General features: G+C 60.3%; 1 protein-coding gene across 1 annotated transcript in view; it reads right to left on the minus strand.

The window, feature by feature from the left end:
• Window positions 1–568: 568 nt before the first annotated feature.
• The window catches only part of mle (dosage compensation regulator mle), an 18,856-nt gene continuing 3,135 nt past the window's right edge, over window positions 569–16,289 (minus strand). The window contains exons 3-24 of the mRNA XM_037223581.1: window positions 16,272–16,283; window positions 15,755–15,924; window positions 15,128–15,231; window positions 14,732–14,804; window positions 14,342–14,481; window positions 12,492–12,573; window positions 11,826–12,017; window positions 11,247–11,411; window positions 10,480–10,677; window positions 9,897–10,110; window positions 8,546–8,661; window positions 8,016–8,139; window positions 7,475–7,611; window positions 7,004–7,205; window positions 6,602–6,696; window positions 5,965–6,297; window positions 5,221–5,538; window positions 3,975–4,238; window positions 3,540–3,740; window positions 2,985–3,273; window positions 1,263–1,334; window positions 569–615 (exon numbers count right to left, since the gene is read on the minus strand). Coding sequence (XP_037079476.1) covers window positions 569–615; window positions 1,263–1,334; window positions 2,985–3,273; window positions 3,540–3,740; window positions 3,975–4,238; window positions 5,221–5,538; window positions 5,965–6,297; window positions 6,602–6,696; window positions 7,004–7,205; window positions 7,475–7,611; window positions 8,016–8,139; window positions 8,546–8,661; window positions 9,897–10,110; window positions 10,480–10,677; window positions 11,247–11,411; window positions 11,826–12,017; window positions 12,492–12,573; window positions 14,342–14,481; window positions 14,732–14,804; window positions 15,128–15,231; window positions 15,755–15,924; window positions 16,272–16,283 — 3,548 coding nt within the window. The remainder of the gene's footprint in view (window positions 616–1,262; window positions 1,335–2,984; window positions 3,274–3,539; window positions 3,741–3,974; window positions 4,239–5,220; window positions 5,539–5,964; window positions 6,298–6,601; window positions 6,697–7,003; window positions 7,206–7,474; window positions 7,612–8,015; window positions 8,140–8,545; window positions 8,662–9,896; window positions 10,111–10,479; window positions 10,678–11,246; window positions 11,412–11,825; window positions 12,018–12,491; window positions 12,574–14,341; window positions 14,482–14,731; window positions 14,805–15,127; window positions 15,232–15,754; window positions 15,925–16,271; window positions 16,284–16,289) is intronic.

Below are 16,289 nucleotides of genomic sequence, written 5' to 3' on the forward strand. Positions count from 1 at the left end.
GGCGGTCGGACGGACATCGCATACCGTCATCTCAATGCATTACAATGGCGGCAGCAGCAGGCACCCGCGGTGCTTACAATCAGCGCCAGTTGTACTCTGTGGGTTTCTTATCACTCCTCCGTTTAAATTACCACGCACTTCGCATCTCTGACACTGCAAAAACATCTGACGACTTAACCCTTGACCCATATATATATATATATATATATATATATATATATATATATATATATGTATATATACCCACTTGGCGTTTCATTCCTGCATGGCTTCCGACACGGGCCCACAAGACCAAGCGTACGAACAGCGAAAGTGTATTTCACAGAAGTTGTCCATTAACAGAATGCATCGTCCTGCTTCACGCAATATACCGAACACCATACATCACTCATGGCCTAGAATTGGAATGCCCATTGTGTTTAACCGTAACACCCGGCTGAATTGGTCTCGCCTGGTGTCAGCCCGTTATTCAGCGCCTTTGAGGCGGCCACCATTCGAAACAGCTGGTCGAGAAATGAAAGAGCTTGACGCGCCACTATCAGCCAAATAAATGGTGCACCGCCAGCCGTTACACAAATTGAAGCCAGATGGCCTTAAGCTGAGGTCTGAAGCTGGCTGAACGCGGAAAGGCGTCCATAGCCGTGACGAGACTGTGGGCTTCCTCACAGCGGCTAACTAATGGCACATACCACAGGTCGCATGATACGAACCGGGCTGAGGCAGAACGGGCACAAGCAAGCCAGGTTAGCATGCATTACATACAGTGGTGACGTGTGCTATTTTGCGACCCCGCAAACGAATAACAACCACCGCCTCGGAGAACGCGGGCTCCAGCACGCGAGTCACGCATCCGGGGACTCTAACGTACTTCCCCACACACTTTTCCCCACTTTCGATAGCAGACCACGCACGGCGGACAACTTAAGCGGCAATGTGGAACAAACATCAGCAGAACCCTTCGATAACCGACGACTTCCGGTCGAGGGACTTACTGCCACAGTAGGGCAAGCTTCAACACATTCTCCGAACCTTTCCTGAACTTCAACTTCGCTTGCCCACTGTCCATTTGCTGCAAACTCAGCGCTGGACCGCGCTCGGCGGGCGCCCCGTTCGTGGCGCGCCGCCGCGCCCGTCTGCTGCTGCCTGGCTCGTGGCCGGGGGGTCCTGCCGACCCCTCACTCTGGCCGATCGCTGCTAGTAGCGCGGCCCATAGCCGTCGCGCCAGCCGCGCGAGCCCGGCCAGCGGCCGCCGCCGGACGGGCCGCCGCGCGGCCGCGGCCGGTACCCGCCGCCGTACGAGCCGAACATCGAGTTGAACGAGCCGCCGCGGCCACCTGCAATGCACGCCGCCGTCAGGGAGGCGGCACCGATGGAGCCCAGTGGCGCCGGTGGTCGCACGCGGCCGCTGCACGCTCGAGGCCAAAGAGGGACGCGTCAAAGCAAGCGGAGGTCACCACTCTAGCGCATGGTTCGTTGCCGAAACCACGTAACGATGAAATCACTGACACCACGCTCAACCTTTCCGTACCATCACCGCCCAACTAATTGCGACGATCATAATAACAAAGGGTGTCAGTTTATATTATTTTGTGAAGGTCCTGCCTCCCTCCTCCCAATGCTAAGTTACCCCCTCCCCCCCCTCATCTTGACTTGCCCCACAATATTTTTGGCTAACATATCGCAAAAGAAGGAGAGAACATTAGCCATCACAAAATACTATCTTCTTTGAACATTGTTTGCAATCCATGATAACCTCTCCAATCAACTCCGATGTATTCTAAAGATAGTTCACGTGGCGCCGGCGCGTCAGGAATTTAATAATAAGCATGCCATCAGGCGTCCCATCAATAATACACATTTTCTACGCCACAGCTTCAGAACACTCGTCCCAACACTGTTTTTACACTCAGTTTATGTATTAAATTGAAAAAATATATCTTTAGCTTCAATCCCATACACGCATACGTCCAGACAAGGCGTTAATGTCATGACATAAGGCTGTGTTGAAAAAGGGGTACGACCCCGAATTTTCACCAAAGTTCTTGCGCATCGCTCGCATGTCACGCCTAAGTCGTATATTGAATAAAAACATCGTTTGCACAGGGGCGCTGTGACCTAACTCGGCGAAGAAAGAGCAAACTGAGGTCGTTTGCGTAATTCGGCGGAATTGTTTGCCTACCAAACCCGATCCCGATCCGATCCGATCCCGAACCCCAAACCCGAACCCGATCCGTTAATGTAGCCGGATGTTTATTAACCCAGAGAGGTATGTTCGTCGCATACAGCGGCGCACCTAGCAACACTACAGTACCCCTCCCGCTCCCCCCCCCCCCCCTCCCCCCCAACGTAATAAGGCCCGTTTGCTCGCTGTGCCAAAAACCGGCAGCCGAAAAGCGCAGCAGCTGAGCGGCGGAGCGAAGTAATAGCCTTTCCACACGTAGTACCATGAGGCGAGCAAAGGTTTACGTGGTCAAACCAAAAAGCTCTGGAGAGAGGGGCCAACTTAAGTTATTCATGGAGTCCCCCGTCCCCGTCGCCACAAACAAAAATAATCGCCGCTGCTCACGGCTGTCATAGAAGAACGCACTCCCTGACCTTACGTGGCCGCTCGCGGAGCGCAGCTGCCTTCCCAGGAGAAAGGGCACGTGTCTCCAGTGCTTTACCCCTTTGGTTTCGTCCCTGCATGACTACTATGCTACTTAATGAATGACCACTCGAAAAGCAATGCAAACATCAAAAAGTAGATTGTTTGTCTTTAAAATTAAGTGGGCTAAATCCGTTATGAAAAATGGGAGGGGGAATAGCTCGTCAGACCATCAGCTCTACCCCCAACCCCACAGTCATTTACAAAACCGTTCCCCAACAAAAGATCGCCCCTTAGGCCGGGGAGTGCCCCGAAAAAACATCTTCGGATCGTTCACACGCGGCCACCGCGGCTTCGAGCGTCTCGTGGCCGGCCGCCGCCCCAAGCGGGGGGCACCGACCTGGCGGCGGTCCGTCGAGGCGCGGCCTCGGTCCGTGGAACGGCCGACTGGCGGCTGGTCCGGCCACGGGCGGCGCCAGCGGCTCAAGGCCGTGGCGCGCAGCGTTCATGCGGCACAGCTGGCGCACGCAGGCGATCGTGGCGGCGTCCTGGTCGCTGGGCCGCGCCACCGACTCAGGGTCGCCGCAGGCGTGCACCAGCAGCTGCTCCAGCGCCGGCCGCAGCAGGACGACGCGCGCCGCCACCGTCGCCGGCATGCCCAGGTTCACCCAGCCATCCAGCTTGACCACCTGCCGGACACACGGCGGGGCTGTGAGGAGCGGTCGGACCGAGGGCGGCAGCGGCAACGACCGGCTGACGTCAAACCGGCCGGCGGCGGCCAGGGCCCGGCGTGAGACGAGAGGCGGCCGCGGTCGTTCGGTCGTCGGTCACTGGCCGTCCCAGCAAGCGCCACAGCTCGCTGTCCACACGGCCGTCCAGCACAGACACACGCCGTCCCAAGTCCGGCGAACCGGCAGACGGCAGCCGGCGGCCCGGCCGGCTGCGCGCGGCTTACCTCTCCGTGCACCTCCACGCGCCGCGCGGCGAACAGCAGCAGGTGCAGCGGCGTCACCATGGTCATCTGCTTGCAGCTGACGGCTCGCGTGCGGATCTTCTCGCCGAACACGAAGAACGGCGACGGGAACTGGATGTCCACTTTGCTGTAGTTCACCGACGCCTTGTGCACCAGCGCCAGCTTGGACTCCATGGTCAGCACCTGCGGGAGGCCGTCAGGACACCAGTCGCAGCGGTCGACAATCTGCTGCTGGTAACGCCCGCGACAGCTGTCACCAGCGGAGGCACGTGCCGGCTGGGAGTTATCCCACCGGCCAGAGAGCAGCTCCCGACCGCCAGTGACGCTCCACAGCTGGACTGACGACCTCGCCCGCTGACGCTTGTGGCACGCGCTCGAGGCGGCCACTGGGGCGCGCGCCACGGCCGGCCAGCTCACCTTGCGCCGCTCCCTGTGGTAGCAGACGTTGGGGTAGGTGCCGGCGGCCAGCAGCCCCACCAGCACGTCCAGCGCCGGGTCAGGCCCCCAGCAGTTGAGTGTCTGCGACAGCATGCTCTCCTCCGGGAAGCCAGCCGACACCAGCAGCTGTTTCAGCTGGTTCTTAGCCTCCCACAGGACGCGCAGCGCCGGCATGGAGAGCAGCTTGGAGTCGCAGAACTGGATCTCGGCCTGCTCGCCCGCCTGGCGCGCCTCTTCCCACGCCTGCGCGCCGAGGAGCGGGTCAGGAGCCAGGTCACGGCACACCTCACGGGTCGGGAGCCCGGTCAGAGGGACGGCACACCTCATGGATCAGGAGCCGGGTCACGGCACACCTCACGGGTCAAGAGCCGGGACAGAGGGACGGCAAATCTCAAGGGTTAGGAGCCGGGTCAGAGGGATGGCACACCTCACGGGTCAAGAGCCGGGTCAGAGGGATGGCACATCTCACGGGTTGGGAGCCGGGTCAGAGGGACGGCACACCTCACGGGTCAAGAGCCGGGTCAGAGGGACAGCACATCTCAAGGGTTAGGAGCCGGGTCAGAGGGACGGCACACCTCATGGGTCAGGAGCCGGGTCACGGCACACCTCACGCATTACGAGCCGGGTCAGAGGGACAGCACATCTCACGGGTCAAGAGCCGGGTCAGAGGGAGGGCACATCTCACGGGTTAGGAGCCGGGTCAGAGGAACGGCACACCTCATGGGTAGGAGCCGGGTCAGGGGACGGCACACCTCACGCGTTACGAGCCGGGTCAGAGAGACAGCACATATCACGGGTTAGGAGCCAGGTCAGAGGGACAGCACATCTCACGGGTTGGGAACCGGGTCAGAGGGACAGCACATCTCGCGGGTTAGGAGCCGGGTCACGGCACACCTCACGGGTCAAGAGCCGGGTCAGAGGGACAGCACACCTCACGGGTTAGGAGCCGGGCCAGGAGCCGGGTCAGAGGGACAGCACATCTCACAGGTTAGGAGCCGGGTCGAAGGTTGCACATCACAGCCCAATCACGAAACACGCACCCACCGACGCGTTTCTCTGTCAAACTGGGCCCGAATCCAATCCACAGCGTGACCCAAAGCATGAAAAAGCGTAAGGTCAGTCCTGCATACCACAGCCAACAGCCGGTCGGCGCCGCGCCGAGACGCACGCCATGGCGGCGGCGGCAGCGGCGGCGGACGCCACCCCGCGCCGCGCCCCAAGTCACCTGGAAGGCGTTGAGCGCGGCCAGGTGGTCGGAGCAGCGGTTGCCAGCGAAGCGGCGCTGGTGGTAGTTGCCGCGGCGCTGGTCGGGGCCTGACTGGAACACGTCCTGGCCGTCCGCCTGGCCGGCGATGGTGCAGGCGGCGTCGCCGAGCCCGAAGCAGCAGGCCAGCACCAGCATGCGGCCCAGGCGGGGCTCGACCGGCAGCCGCGCCAGCAGCCGGCCCAGCGGCGTCAGCTCGTTGCTGGCGTCCAGGCAGCGCATCTCGCGCAGCAGACACTCGGCCTCGATCACGGCGTCGATGGGCGGCGGCTGCACGGCCTGGCGAGAGCGCGTGGAGCAAGAGGTCGGCCGGCGCTCGGACAGGAGAGGGGAGGCGCGAGTTCTGGGCCCGACATCCGCTGACGCCCCGACGGCACCCAAGCATACGCTTCACACGCGTACGCACGCCCGGCCGGGAAGCAGTCACGCTGGCGAACACGGAGGCATGTTCCCAAACAGAGACTCGCACTCCCAGACGACGACGAACACATCTACAAACGCATGCAAGCACGCCCCCCCCCCCCCCCCACACACACACATACGTGCACATAACCCAGCAGCACGCGGACTCTCACACAGCCACCAGAGGTGCACCGGCACTCGTGCTGACGCGCTCGACGCCCAATCCCGAACGCGTTCGCAGAGAAGCACATGGCCAGACAGCGGTGCGGTGTCCCGCCGTTTCCCACGGCACCGCCGGCTTACCTTGGAGAGGAAGTCGCCGACGCCCCCCAGCCGCAGCAGCTTGATGGTCAGCGCCACCTCGTGCAGCGGAGTGCGGAACATCTCCGGCGTCATGTGCTCCTCCAGGCGCTCGAAGCGGGCGCGGCTGCACAGGTGGAAGCAGAAGCCGGGCCCGACGCGGCCGGCCCGGCCGCGCCGCTGCTCCAGGTTCGTGCGCGACGCCCAAACGGTGGCGTAGTTGGTCATGTTGTTGTGCGTCGTGAACATCTTCATCTTGGCCTTGCACGAGTCAATGACGAACACCACGTCGTTGATGGTGATGGACGTCTCCGCGATGTTGGTGGACAGAATGATCTGGGGCCGGCAGCCACCCGTCAACCTCGCCGCTCACGCCAAGACCACACGCACAAGGTCAACGCGGTGAGCTCTGGAGCTCTCACGCGGCACGTGCCACGTCAGGGACAAGGCGGCACACTCTGGCGCCGCTCTAGACCAGCGCACGACGCCTCCGGGCCCGGCGTCGGCCGCCCTTCCGACCGACAGCGGCCCCTGGCGGTCGTGCGCTCCGCCCGTGACGCTGGGACTCGGTGCGAGGCCGGCTGCCACGGTCCGCCACCGCTCGACGCCGCCGGGGCACAGCGGCCACCGCCGGCCGTACCTTGGTGACGTTCTCCGGCACGGCGTCGAACACGCGCCGCTGGTCCTCCCGCGGCAGCTGGGAGTGCAGCGGCAGCACCAGGTACCCGGGACCACCTGCGCGCCGACGGAGGCGGCCGGTCACGCGTCGGCTGCGCCGGACACGCGCCCAACAGCTGGCGTACATATCACGTCCGACCCCGACACAGGCTCGTGACACTGCCCCGGACGTCCGCCGTTCACGGGGTCCCGATAGCTGCAGCTACTCGCACGTCATTTCAGTCGCGCCACTGCGAGACGGAACTCGCGGGCCCTCCCGACGCGTTCCGCGACATCGAACGCGTGCCCTCCGCCCCGATGCCGGCCCGCCCGCAGGCTCCGGCGCCCATCCGGCGCGAGACGTCCTGCCGTCCGGATCGCTCACCGAAGGTCGAGCTCTGCTGGAGGTGGCGCATCAGCGCGAAGATCAGGCTCCAGCCCGGCAGGAAGATGAGCACGGCGCCGGTCGTTCCAGTGCCCTTGCAGTAGCGCAGCAGGGCCTCGATCAGTTCAAAGTTGGTGTCGCGCTCCAGCAGCTGCGTCATGGTCTGCCGCGTGGCCGCGTCGTACCGGCTCGCGTCCACCACCTGACCGGGGACGGGAGGTCAGGCTCTCACCATTCGTGCCAGATCTACGGTAGGGTGCCACCCCCTCCCGGTCGGCCATGCAACTGAAGCCACCCGCGACACCACCAGCCTGTCGTTCGTTCATGCTGTGCTTTTGGTTACGTTACCAGCTGAGCGGGAACAGCACCGCCCAAAATTATTGAACACCCCGATGGCGGAGATCCATCGAAAATCATGTTGATATCGAAACTGTTCTAGAATTCCGCTGAAGTTGGTGCCCGCTGCCTCACCTTGTTCAGGTTGGCGTTGGCGTCGTCGTCGCCGCCGCCGGCCTCGTCGTCGTCATCGTCACGGTCTCGCTTCCGCTTCCTATTGTCGGGCGTCGGCACAAACTGGCACAGCTGCACGCAGTCCTCCAGGAAGTACTCTAGCGGCGGCGGCCGGGCGCAGACCGGTCAGCAGCCACCCTCGCATGAGAGCGCGCGGCCAGCCCCGCCGACTGCGGGCCAGCTCATCACTGGCCGGCGTCACACGCGGCGTGTTTGGCGCAGGAGAGGCCACGCCTCGTGATCGGCAAACGTGGAGCGAGAAATGTGAGCGGGTCTTGGAACTTTTAGCAACGAGTAAAACCAGACCCTGCAATCACCACGCACCCCTGCCAGCTCGTCACTGCAAGGTCAGTCCGCCCAACGGTCGACTCTATGGCTCACTCACGCCAGCGCCCCCCCCCCCCCCCCCCCCTTCCCCTCGCCAGCGTGACGCACGACAGAGGACCCAACCGGGTCGGCCGGCGCGCGTGCCTGTCCGGCGCCGCCGTCGCCGCGAGCTCACGCTGGACGGGGTGGGCGCGGCCGGGCACCTCCACCACCGGGCAGCCGCCGAAGAAGTCGATGAAGAGGCTGGTGTCGATGGTGGCCGACATCAGGATGAGCCGCAGGTCGGGGTACTGGCGCACCTGCGCTGGCGGCAGCGCCACGCCGTGCCAGTCACCACCGCCGGCGGCGCCGCGCTGACGGGCGCGCCACACACCGCGCGCGCACAAATTCCCGCCACCGCCAAATTCGGTTAGTGTGGGGTCTCCCGTCACACTTCAACGCGCTCTTGATGGGTGGTGACGATTACGGGGAGTTGGGGTGCACCGACGTCTGCGGGCATTTGACGTTCATAACTACGGGCTAGCCTTTTAACTGGGTTTGAACATGGCTGAAAAGCTGTGTGGCTGTACATGGCTATATGTATATGGCTGCAGAACCCACAGCCTCCTTGAAGAAGACACATTTATCAGTGCAGGTACGACAGGCGTGATGCGCGCATCCGGGAAGTGTTCCAAACACCGGCACTACGCGCTCCGCACCACGCACCATGTCTCGCAGCACCACCAGGATGAAGTCGGAGTTGATGTCGCGCTCGTGGATCTCGTCCACGATCACGTGCGAGATGCCGCGCAGACCGGCCTCCAGCTTGCGCAGCAGCACCCCTGTCAGCCACCGGCGTGCGCCCGTCAGCCCGTGCGGCCAGTCATCAGGCACCGCCGACCGCACCGGTGGGTGACACCCCTCCCCCCGGCCATGCAGGACTGGGTCAGGTCCTGCTATCGGAGTGCTGTAGGTAAGCCATTGACTCCTAACATGGCGACGTCGGGTGCATACCGAGGCGTCTGGCCGCGGCAGCACACAGCCAGATAACTGCCCGAAGTCTCGTCAGGAGATCAAGCACTCTTATATTTACTCAAACATTTTCATGGATTTCACGCATCTACAGGTTGTAATATTGAGCCGCTTGAGCGCACAGCACCTTTACGCGTTTTTCTGAGATTTTGATATAACACTAACAGTATTAATAGCATAATATCGAGACGCCTGAGCGCACAGCGCCTTTGTGCGTTTTTCTGGTGCGTCAACTATTCGATAAGACGCGCGGCTTCTCTTCCGCTCTGCAGTGCGCGGCTTAACACGCGCCCGGGTGGCCGGCTAGATACTATTCGCTCGGGTGTGGGGGGGGGGGGGGTCAACTAGTCATATTACAACTGACATGTAATTGTACAAATGCCATAAATGACAATTGGTCAATTAGCCATAGGTCAGCGACCTTACAAGGAACATCTGAGTTTTTATGTTAAACCATCCGCTATTCAATTGTCTGCAGCTATGCAAAATCTGGCGCGGCTACGCCGCGCCGTTCGGAAACTGTTCTGGAAAAAACCTTCGGGGGGTCAATTTGACCCCCCACCCGAGCGCGTGTTAAAACAAGTGAAAAACAAAAACAAAAGAATGATGCTGGCGGATAAGGTACGGATGACACGTCGGGTCAGGGCATATGGAGTTGAGTCGTGGGATGGCCAGGGGTGAGACCGCTCGGGGCACGTCGACCACGAACGGACCTACGCTCAGCGAACTCGTCCCGGAAAGAACGCCAGACATGGTGAGGAAAATCTTACACCAACAAGCGATGAAGACGACCTTGATGATTGGGGCTTAAGGGCGCGCCGACGGCCGGGGTCGGTTTGCGCCCATTCAGCAAAACCAAATAGGCCATGCCTGATACACTTGACATTCCCACGCAGCGGGCAAGCCAGTCACCAAGCGAGCGAGAGCCTGCCACCAATCGGGCCGGCACCTCCGGCCTGCGCCCTGCGCCGCACCAGACCGGCAGCCGGCCCGCGCAGGGGCCGGACTGGTGCGGCCGCTGTCAGGTCGCCGCCGCACCACCCACCGACGGTGCAGAAGAGGATGGCGCCGTACGGCCGCGGCAGCACCGACTCGAAGCGTACGCTGTAGCCGACGGCATGGCCCAGCGGCTGGCTACGCTCCTGGCTGATGCGGTCCGCCACCGAGACGGCCGAGATGCGGCGCGGCTGCGTCACCACGATGTTGCAGTGGCCGCCCTGGCCCGACTGGATGTGCTCGTCCAGGATGTACTGGCACACCTGGCCCGGCCGGCGGAGGGCGCCCGCCGTCAGCCCACGACGACGGGCGCTACCGCCGCCGCCGCCGCGCACGCGCCGGGGCGGACAGGCCGGCGGACGGCAGAATAACCAGAGGACATGTACAGGTATGTTGATTCTGAACCCGCACCAAGTTCCCTCTCTTTCACACCCACGCACGCACTCACGCACGCACGCACGCACGCACGCACCCACGCACGCACGCACGCACGCACGCACGCACGCACGCACGCACGCACGCACGCACACACACACACACACACACACACACACACACACACACACACACACACACACACACACACACACACACACGGGGCCGGCCACGGCGAGGCCGACCGGCCGACTGACCTGGGTGGTCTTGCCGCAGCCGGTGCTGCCGCGGATCAACACCACCGGGTTGTCGCAGATGGTCTGCAGGATGTGGTCGCGGCAGTCGGCCACCGGCAACTGGCGCCGCTGCTCCACCATGTGCTGCAGAGCTGCGTCCTCCTTCAGCTGGTCCTGGTAGCTGGTGCACAGGTCCTCCGAGATAGCATCCAGCGTTGCCTGACGCATGGTCGGGGCCGGACGCGGGTCACGGGCGGGTCACGGGCGGGTCACGGGCGGGTCAGGCACAGGTCAGAGCCGGGGGAGGTACAGGCGAAGATCAGGTCAGACACCCGTCCAGAGAAGGCCACCTACATGCCGGGAGGGAGTCGACGCAGCTCAGCAGCGGGTAGAGAATCAGACGAGGAGCAGACGCGTCTGAGACCCTGTGCCACCCTCCCAGGTCCTGGCCGCAGCAAAAGAACGCCGCCGTCATAGCACTGCCCCGCCCGACCTTCTCCGGCAGGGCGCCGACTCGCAGCGACTGCCGCAGAGTGACAGCACACTGACATACACGGCCCCAGCCTGGCGGCACGTACCGCCGGAGGGCAGCAGCTGGTGCGGGCCGACTGTTAGCCGGCAACGGGGACGCGCCGCAGGACTGGGGGCCCACTGTCCGGCGCCCATGCTCCTGCCCAAGTGACCTCATCCACACGACCGACGCGCTGCGCACGCCAACCAACGATGGGTCAGAGAGCCGCTGCCCCGCGGTCCAGCCGACGCGTCCGGCGGTGCGCGGCCCCACGTACCGTGGCCAGGGGACCCTCGTCGATGTTGCACGAGGTCCACGGGTTCCAGTTGGTCTGCGGCGGCGACCAGGAGACGACGCCGGCCGGCTGCGGCTGGGCGGCCGCCTGGAAGTCGGCCAGCCGCGTGTCGCTCACCAGTGACACCGGCTCGTCGACGGACGGCTTCTGCGGACGGCGGCCGGCACGGCTGTCACCGCCGCCTGCACGGCGGCTAACTTCACTACGGCGGTCTTTCCGCCAATCTCACAAGTGCGGAAAGGGGAGACTGACGCGAACGCTGATACTTTGCTCCAGGAGGATTTTCAAGGGCACAAGATTCAGGAAGAAGCATTTACAGGCGGAGACATGCTTGGTACAGTAGCATGACAGGACAATCCGAGGAACATCACCAAAGTCTGGGGATTTTTTCTCATCAATTTCGCAATATTATACGCCGACGGTATTCCAGCCGCCTCACGAGAGCTGCTAGCGGGCTGTAAACTTTGCTCAGATACCCGGATGTCGGGCTACCAACCCGACGCTTGCTTAAAAGTCACGCCTACAGCTTCCTATCGCTGGCGGGTCGCGCCGCCCCCTCACGAGTTCCGGCAGCTTCAGCTCCAGCTTCTCCAGCACCGCGTCCACTTGGCTCTGCAGCTCGGGCGCCAGTGCCACTGGGTAGGCCGGCATCTCGTCCGAGCGCTCCTTCTTCAGCGTGCCCGAGAACGCCTCGATCACGCCCAGGTGGAACAGCTGGCGGACCAGCGACAGAGCGCACGCCTTGGACGCCGCCTGGAGTCGACAGGGGAGACGTCACTCGCAGGGGTGACGTAACTCCGTCGTCACCGCCCACTCCCGGCACGGTCGCTGAGCCGACATGGCACCATTGGGGACAGGGCCGTCGCAAGGTCATCGCAAAGGCGTCGCACGCGGCACAAGCACCTATCACACGGAATCCTTCTCAAAGACGAACAAACGTAGAAAAATATCCGGTCGTCTTCCTGCCCACAAATATTTTCACCAGCTGCACGGCGCGTAACGAGTTGACGTTTTCATAACGAGCAACGCACGTAGCTTGGCCGTTCACTCACTAGCAGCGATGACGATACATGTGGCTGCGATCGAGGGTGCTAGAACAATGTCCTTTTAGTCCCGACCGACCTACAGCCACGATCAGCAGCCCACTAGTGACGTCAAAGACCGACCTAGAGACGGAAGCATGTCATGAACAGCACGAAAATGGCTAGAAAGAAATGCGCCACGTACCTGTTTGTTGGAGCCCTGCTCCCTGGCGTGGATATTTCTGCTCAGCTCACGCACATAAAAGCCCATCTCGGCCACAAAGCTTCTGCAACACGGCACCGCGGTTAGCACGGGGCGAACGGCAAGGGGTGGCGACATGGCCTCAAGCGAGGCGAACATAGCAAACACAGATCCGAATGTCAGACTTACTGTTACCGGTCCCGAAAGCGCGCATATGACGCAATCCGGACATAGGACGCGGCCATGACGCAGCGGTAACTGACATCACAAAAGACTGGCTGCATCAGTCCGTTTACAGCCGATGAACCATAGCATGGAGAGCGCATCTATGTTGCGTCAAGCCATGTGGCGTTGACCGATCTTTTAAAGGCACAGACATGTTGTATGAAGCTTTAATACTTAGAGCACATCCAGGAGACGTGGTGACGGACACGGGACCACCGTGGGTCCCCACGCGGTGTCACCAGCCGCGTGCGGTGTGACACCCCCCGCGGTTAGAACTGAGTTCCAGGCGCAATGCAGTGATCGCCATCCCTATACGTTTCATGTAGACCGCTTGCATTTTAACACCACGCTACCCGGCACACAATCGAATCCATGGAATTCAACATGATCATTCCTGAATTTGTGATGAGCCGCTTCAACACAATGGCCTCTTACAGATATAGCTGCGCTTAGAATATTAATGGATATGTTCGAGTCGTCGCCAGTTTTTCAAATAATGGGCGACTGCCAATGCTCGGAGGGGTGGAGACTGCTTATGTGATGGGCCACGCCATTAACACAACATGATAGTCACTAGTGTCAAAGAGTGGGGGCAACGGAGGGTTCCGGGGAGAGGTCCTGCCTCCTGACTCCTGCCCCTCCCCCCTCGCAGTGCCCGTTATATCTATGTAATCACATGACTTGGTTTTGGCCGATTTGGTGTGTTGTGCACAAAAGACAAACAAAATAGTAAGCACAGTTTCATTCTAATCAAGATATGCCACAATCTCCGGTTTACAAACTTCGACCTCAGGATCAACACATTGACAATTAACACCAGGACTTACGTACACAAAACAAGCCGTCCTAAGCCGCAAAACAATAACTACGCGGCGTCCATACCAACAACTGACCAGCGAGTGACCCGGAGCCGCGGCACGACTCACCGGCGGTGGCCGCCGACGGGGCGGGACGGGGCGGGAGGCGCCGGGACCGGTCGGCCGGCCAACGGGTCTGGAACACACACGCACGGCACCCGGCCCGGTCAGCGGCGACCGGGTGCCGAGCATGAAGGGTGCCTCGTCGAGGGGTGCCGGCCTGGCCGCGCCCGACAGCGGCGCGGCCAGGCCGGGCCCACTCGTCGGCGGCGGCGGCGGCGGCTCTGTGCCGGCCGGCCGGCCCCGGCGACTCCCTCCGACTCCGGCGCCGACGGTCGCACTGGCCAGCCGGCCAAGGCTGCTGCGTGACACCATGTGACCGCTCACAGAGATGGTCCCCACACACGTCACGGCTGCTGCGTGACACCATGTGACCGCTCACAGAGATGGTCCGCACACACATCACGGCTGCTGCGTGACACCATGCGACCGTTCACAGAGATGGTCAGCACATACATCACGGTGCTTGTCATCACGCTTCCTCCTGCTGAAGCTACACAAAACAGCATGATCAAACACACCGCACTCACTCTACACCAAAACGTAGCAATTAAGCAACTAGCATCATCAGAGTTGAAAACTGTTCTTCATACTGGTCCATCTATGCCAGTTTTTGCCGGTGGCGCCGAGCACTGCAGCCGAAGCGGCTCAGCTCAGCGGCCCGGTCCTGGCGACAGAGGTCCGTGTCGGCCCGGCCGCCCACCCACTCACTTGTTGTGGTCGGGCCCTACGTGCGAGTACGTATAGTCGGCCTGGACGCGGCTGGTCTGCAGGAACTGGTGCAGCTTTGACTTGGCATTCTCCATGCTCCAGTTGCCATGGATGCTGGCATTGATGTCCACATCCTCTTGCTGAAATTAGGACTCAGTGGCAACACACAGCAGTGAGCCAGTCGGGCATCAAAGGTGCTCTGGGCGGGTAATCTTCTAGCTATGAGCAGGAGTCAGGGGAAACCAGACTGGCATAATGTACTTGAGATTTGTCACATTTGTTTGTGTAAGGTGAGGCGCTCAAAAGATGGTATTAATGTAGATGCTTGCTCAATAGGAAAACTCGAAATGAGTGATAATGCCTTTGCCCCCCCCCCCCCATGGAACTCACCCCTTCAACCTCTTTCTTGTTCATGGCCACAATCTTGTCCAAATATGTTGAGTTTGGGGCTGAATTGATGGGCCTGCAAAACAGAATGCCTTGGCATCACGGGCATAATGACACACTTTGAAACGAAGCCACAGGTACAAACTATATCCAAACTTCAGTCTTCGAGTGACGTCTTGAAAGGAAATGCAGGTGACCAAGATAAGGCACACAAGTTGACTGGCACCTCAACCTCTGACGTCCTCTGGAGACCCGTGAAAACCGCACCGAAACACAACGCGGCGGCAACTGCCGCGCGACATGTACCGGATCACCGGATCATACCTCCCTCACACGTGATGCAGGTATGCGGTTCAGCAGGCAGCTACCTACTCACCTGTACACATTGCATCCACTCACTTGTACACATTGCCTGGCTCGTGCAGCTGCGGCACCGGCTGCAGCGGGGTGGCGGCGAACCCGTGCTGCGAGGTCGCCGCCGGCGCCGGCGCTCCTGCCACCTTCCGAAAACAAATGCTGCACATCAGACCGCTGCACGTCAGACGTCCGCCAACAGGTGCCAGGTCAGGGTCACTCAGAGAATACAACATAGTTTCTTGTGCAAAGCTGGCATAAGAAAAACAGCTGACAAGGAGTGCATGACATTAGTGAGGAAGTAAAGACTGCATCATTCAGTAATTGTCACTTGTGATGTCAATCATTACCATCAATGTCAATCTGGCCCCCATTTGATAATGACCTGGGGTTTAAATCTACCACGAAATTTGTTCCTAGCATTTGGGGTTGAATATGACACAGTAGCATGGAAGAAACTGCACAACACACCCTGCTGGCAACTTTACACTTAGACTTTGTGCATACAAAAGCAGCAACTGACCTGGCATTTTACAGTACTAACCAACACAGGGCATCACATACAGCCCTTCCCAAATGTGTTGACAGTCCAAATAAGGTTAAGATTGGGTCCATATCACTGAAAACATCCACTGTACATACAGTGACACACAACAGTTCCATGCTTCTCACCTCTGATGGAACCTCAGTGGGATTAACTTCACCAGTTCTGACCAGATACTGGATAAAATCCTTTGCTGCATTTGTCTGGGCATCTTTCTTGCTTGTAGAATTGCCAACTGCTGTGTAGGTGTAATTGTGCACTCTCAGCTCACAGAGAAACCTCTGTCTGTGCTTTGGCCCTGGAAAATAATTTACACCACATATCTCCTTGCACTGCTATTGCCAGTGACTGCTTTGCTATTGGAAAGGAGCCCCTAAAGATGGAGAGTCCAGCTTGCCATGGGTTATGTGCATGCACCATGGGTTGCATGGATGTCAGATCACAATCACTCAAGCAACTGCTGAAAATCAGTTCTAAACATATTTAAGCCTGATCCATCATAAACCACCAACTTTTTAAGGGTGTAAACTTAGGCCCAGTATGAGGCCATCCTACAAAATTTCATGCACATGCATGGACATGGTCTGGACATACATCCAATATCTTGCATCATCAGTATTCCATATGCATCTTCCCCAGCCTTACCAGACTGCCTGACTGAAT

Source organism: Pollicipes pollicipes, unplaced genomic scaffold (assembly GCF_011947565.3).
Source record: "Pollicipes pollicipes isolate AB1234 unplaced genomic scaffold, Ppol_2.1 Scaffold_4881;HRSCAF=5763_pilon_pilon_pilon, whole genome shotgun sequence".
Taxonomy (NCBI): domain Eukaryota; kingdom Metazoa; phylum Arthropoda; class Thecostraca; order Pollicipedomorpha; family Pollicipedidae; genus Pollicipes; species Pollicipes pollicipes.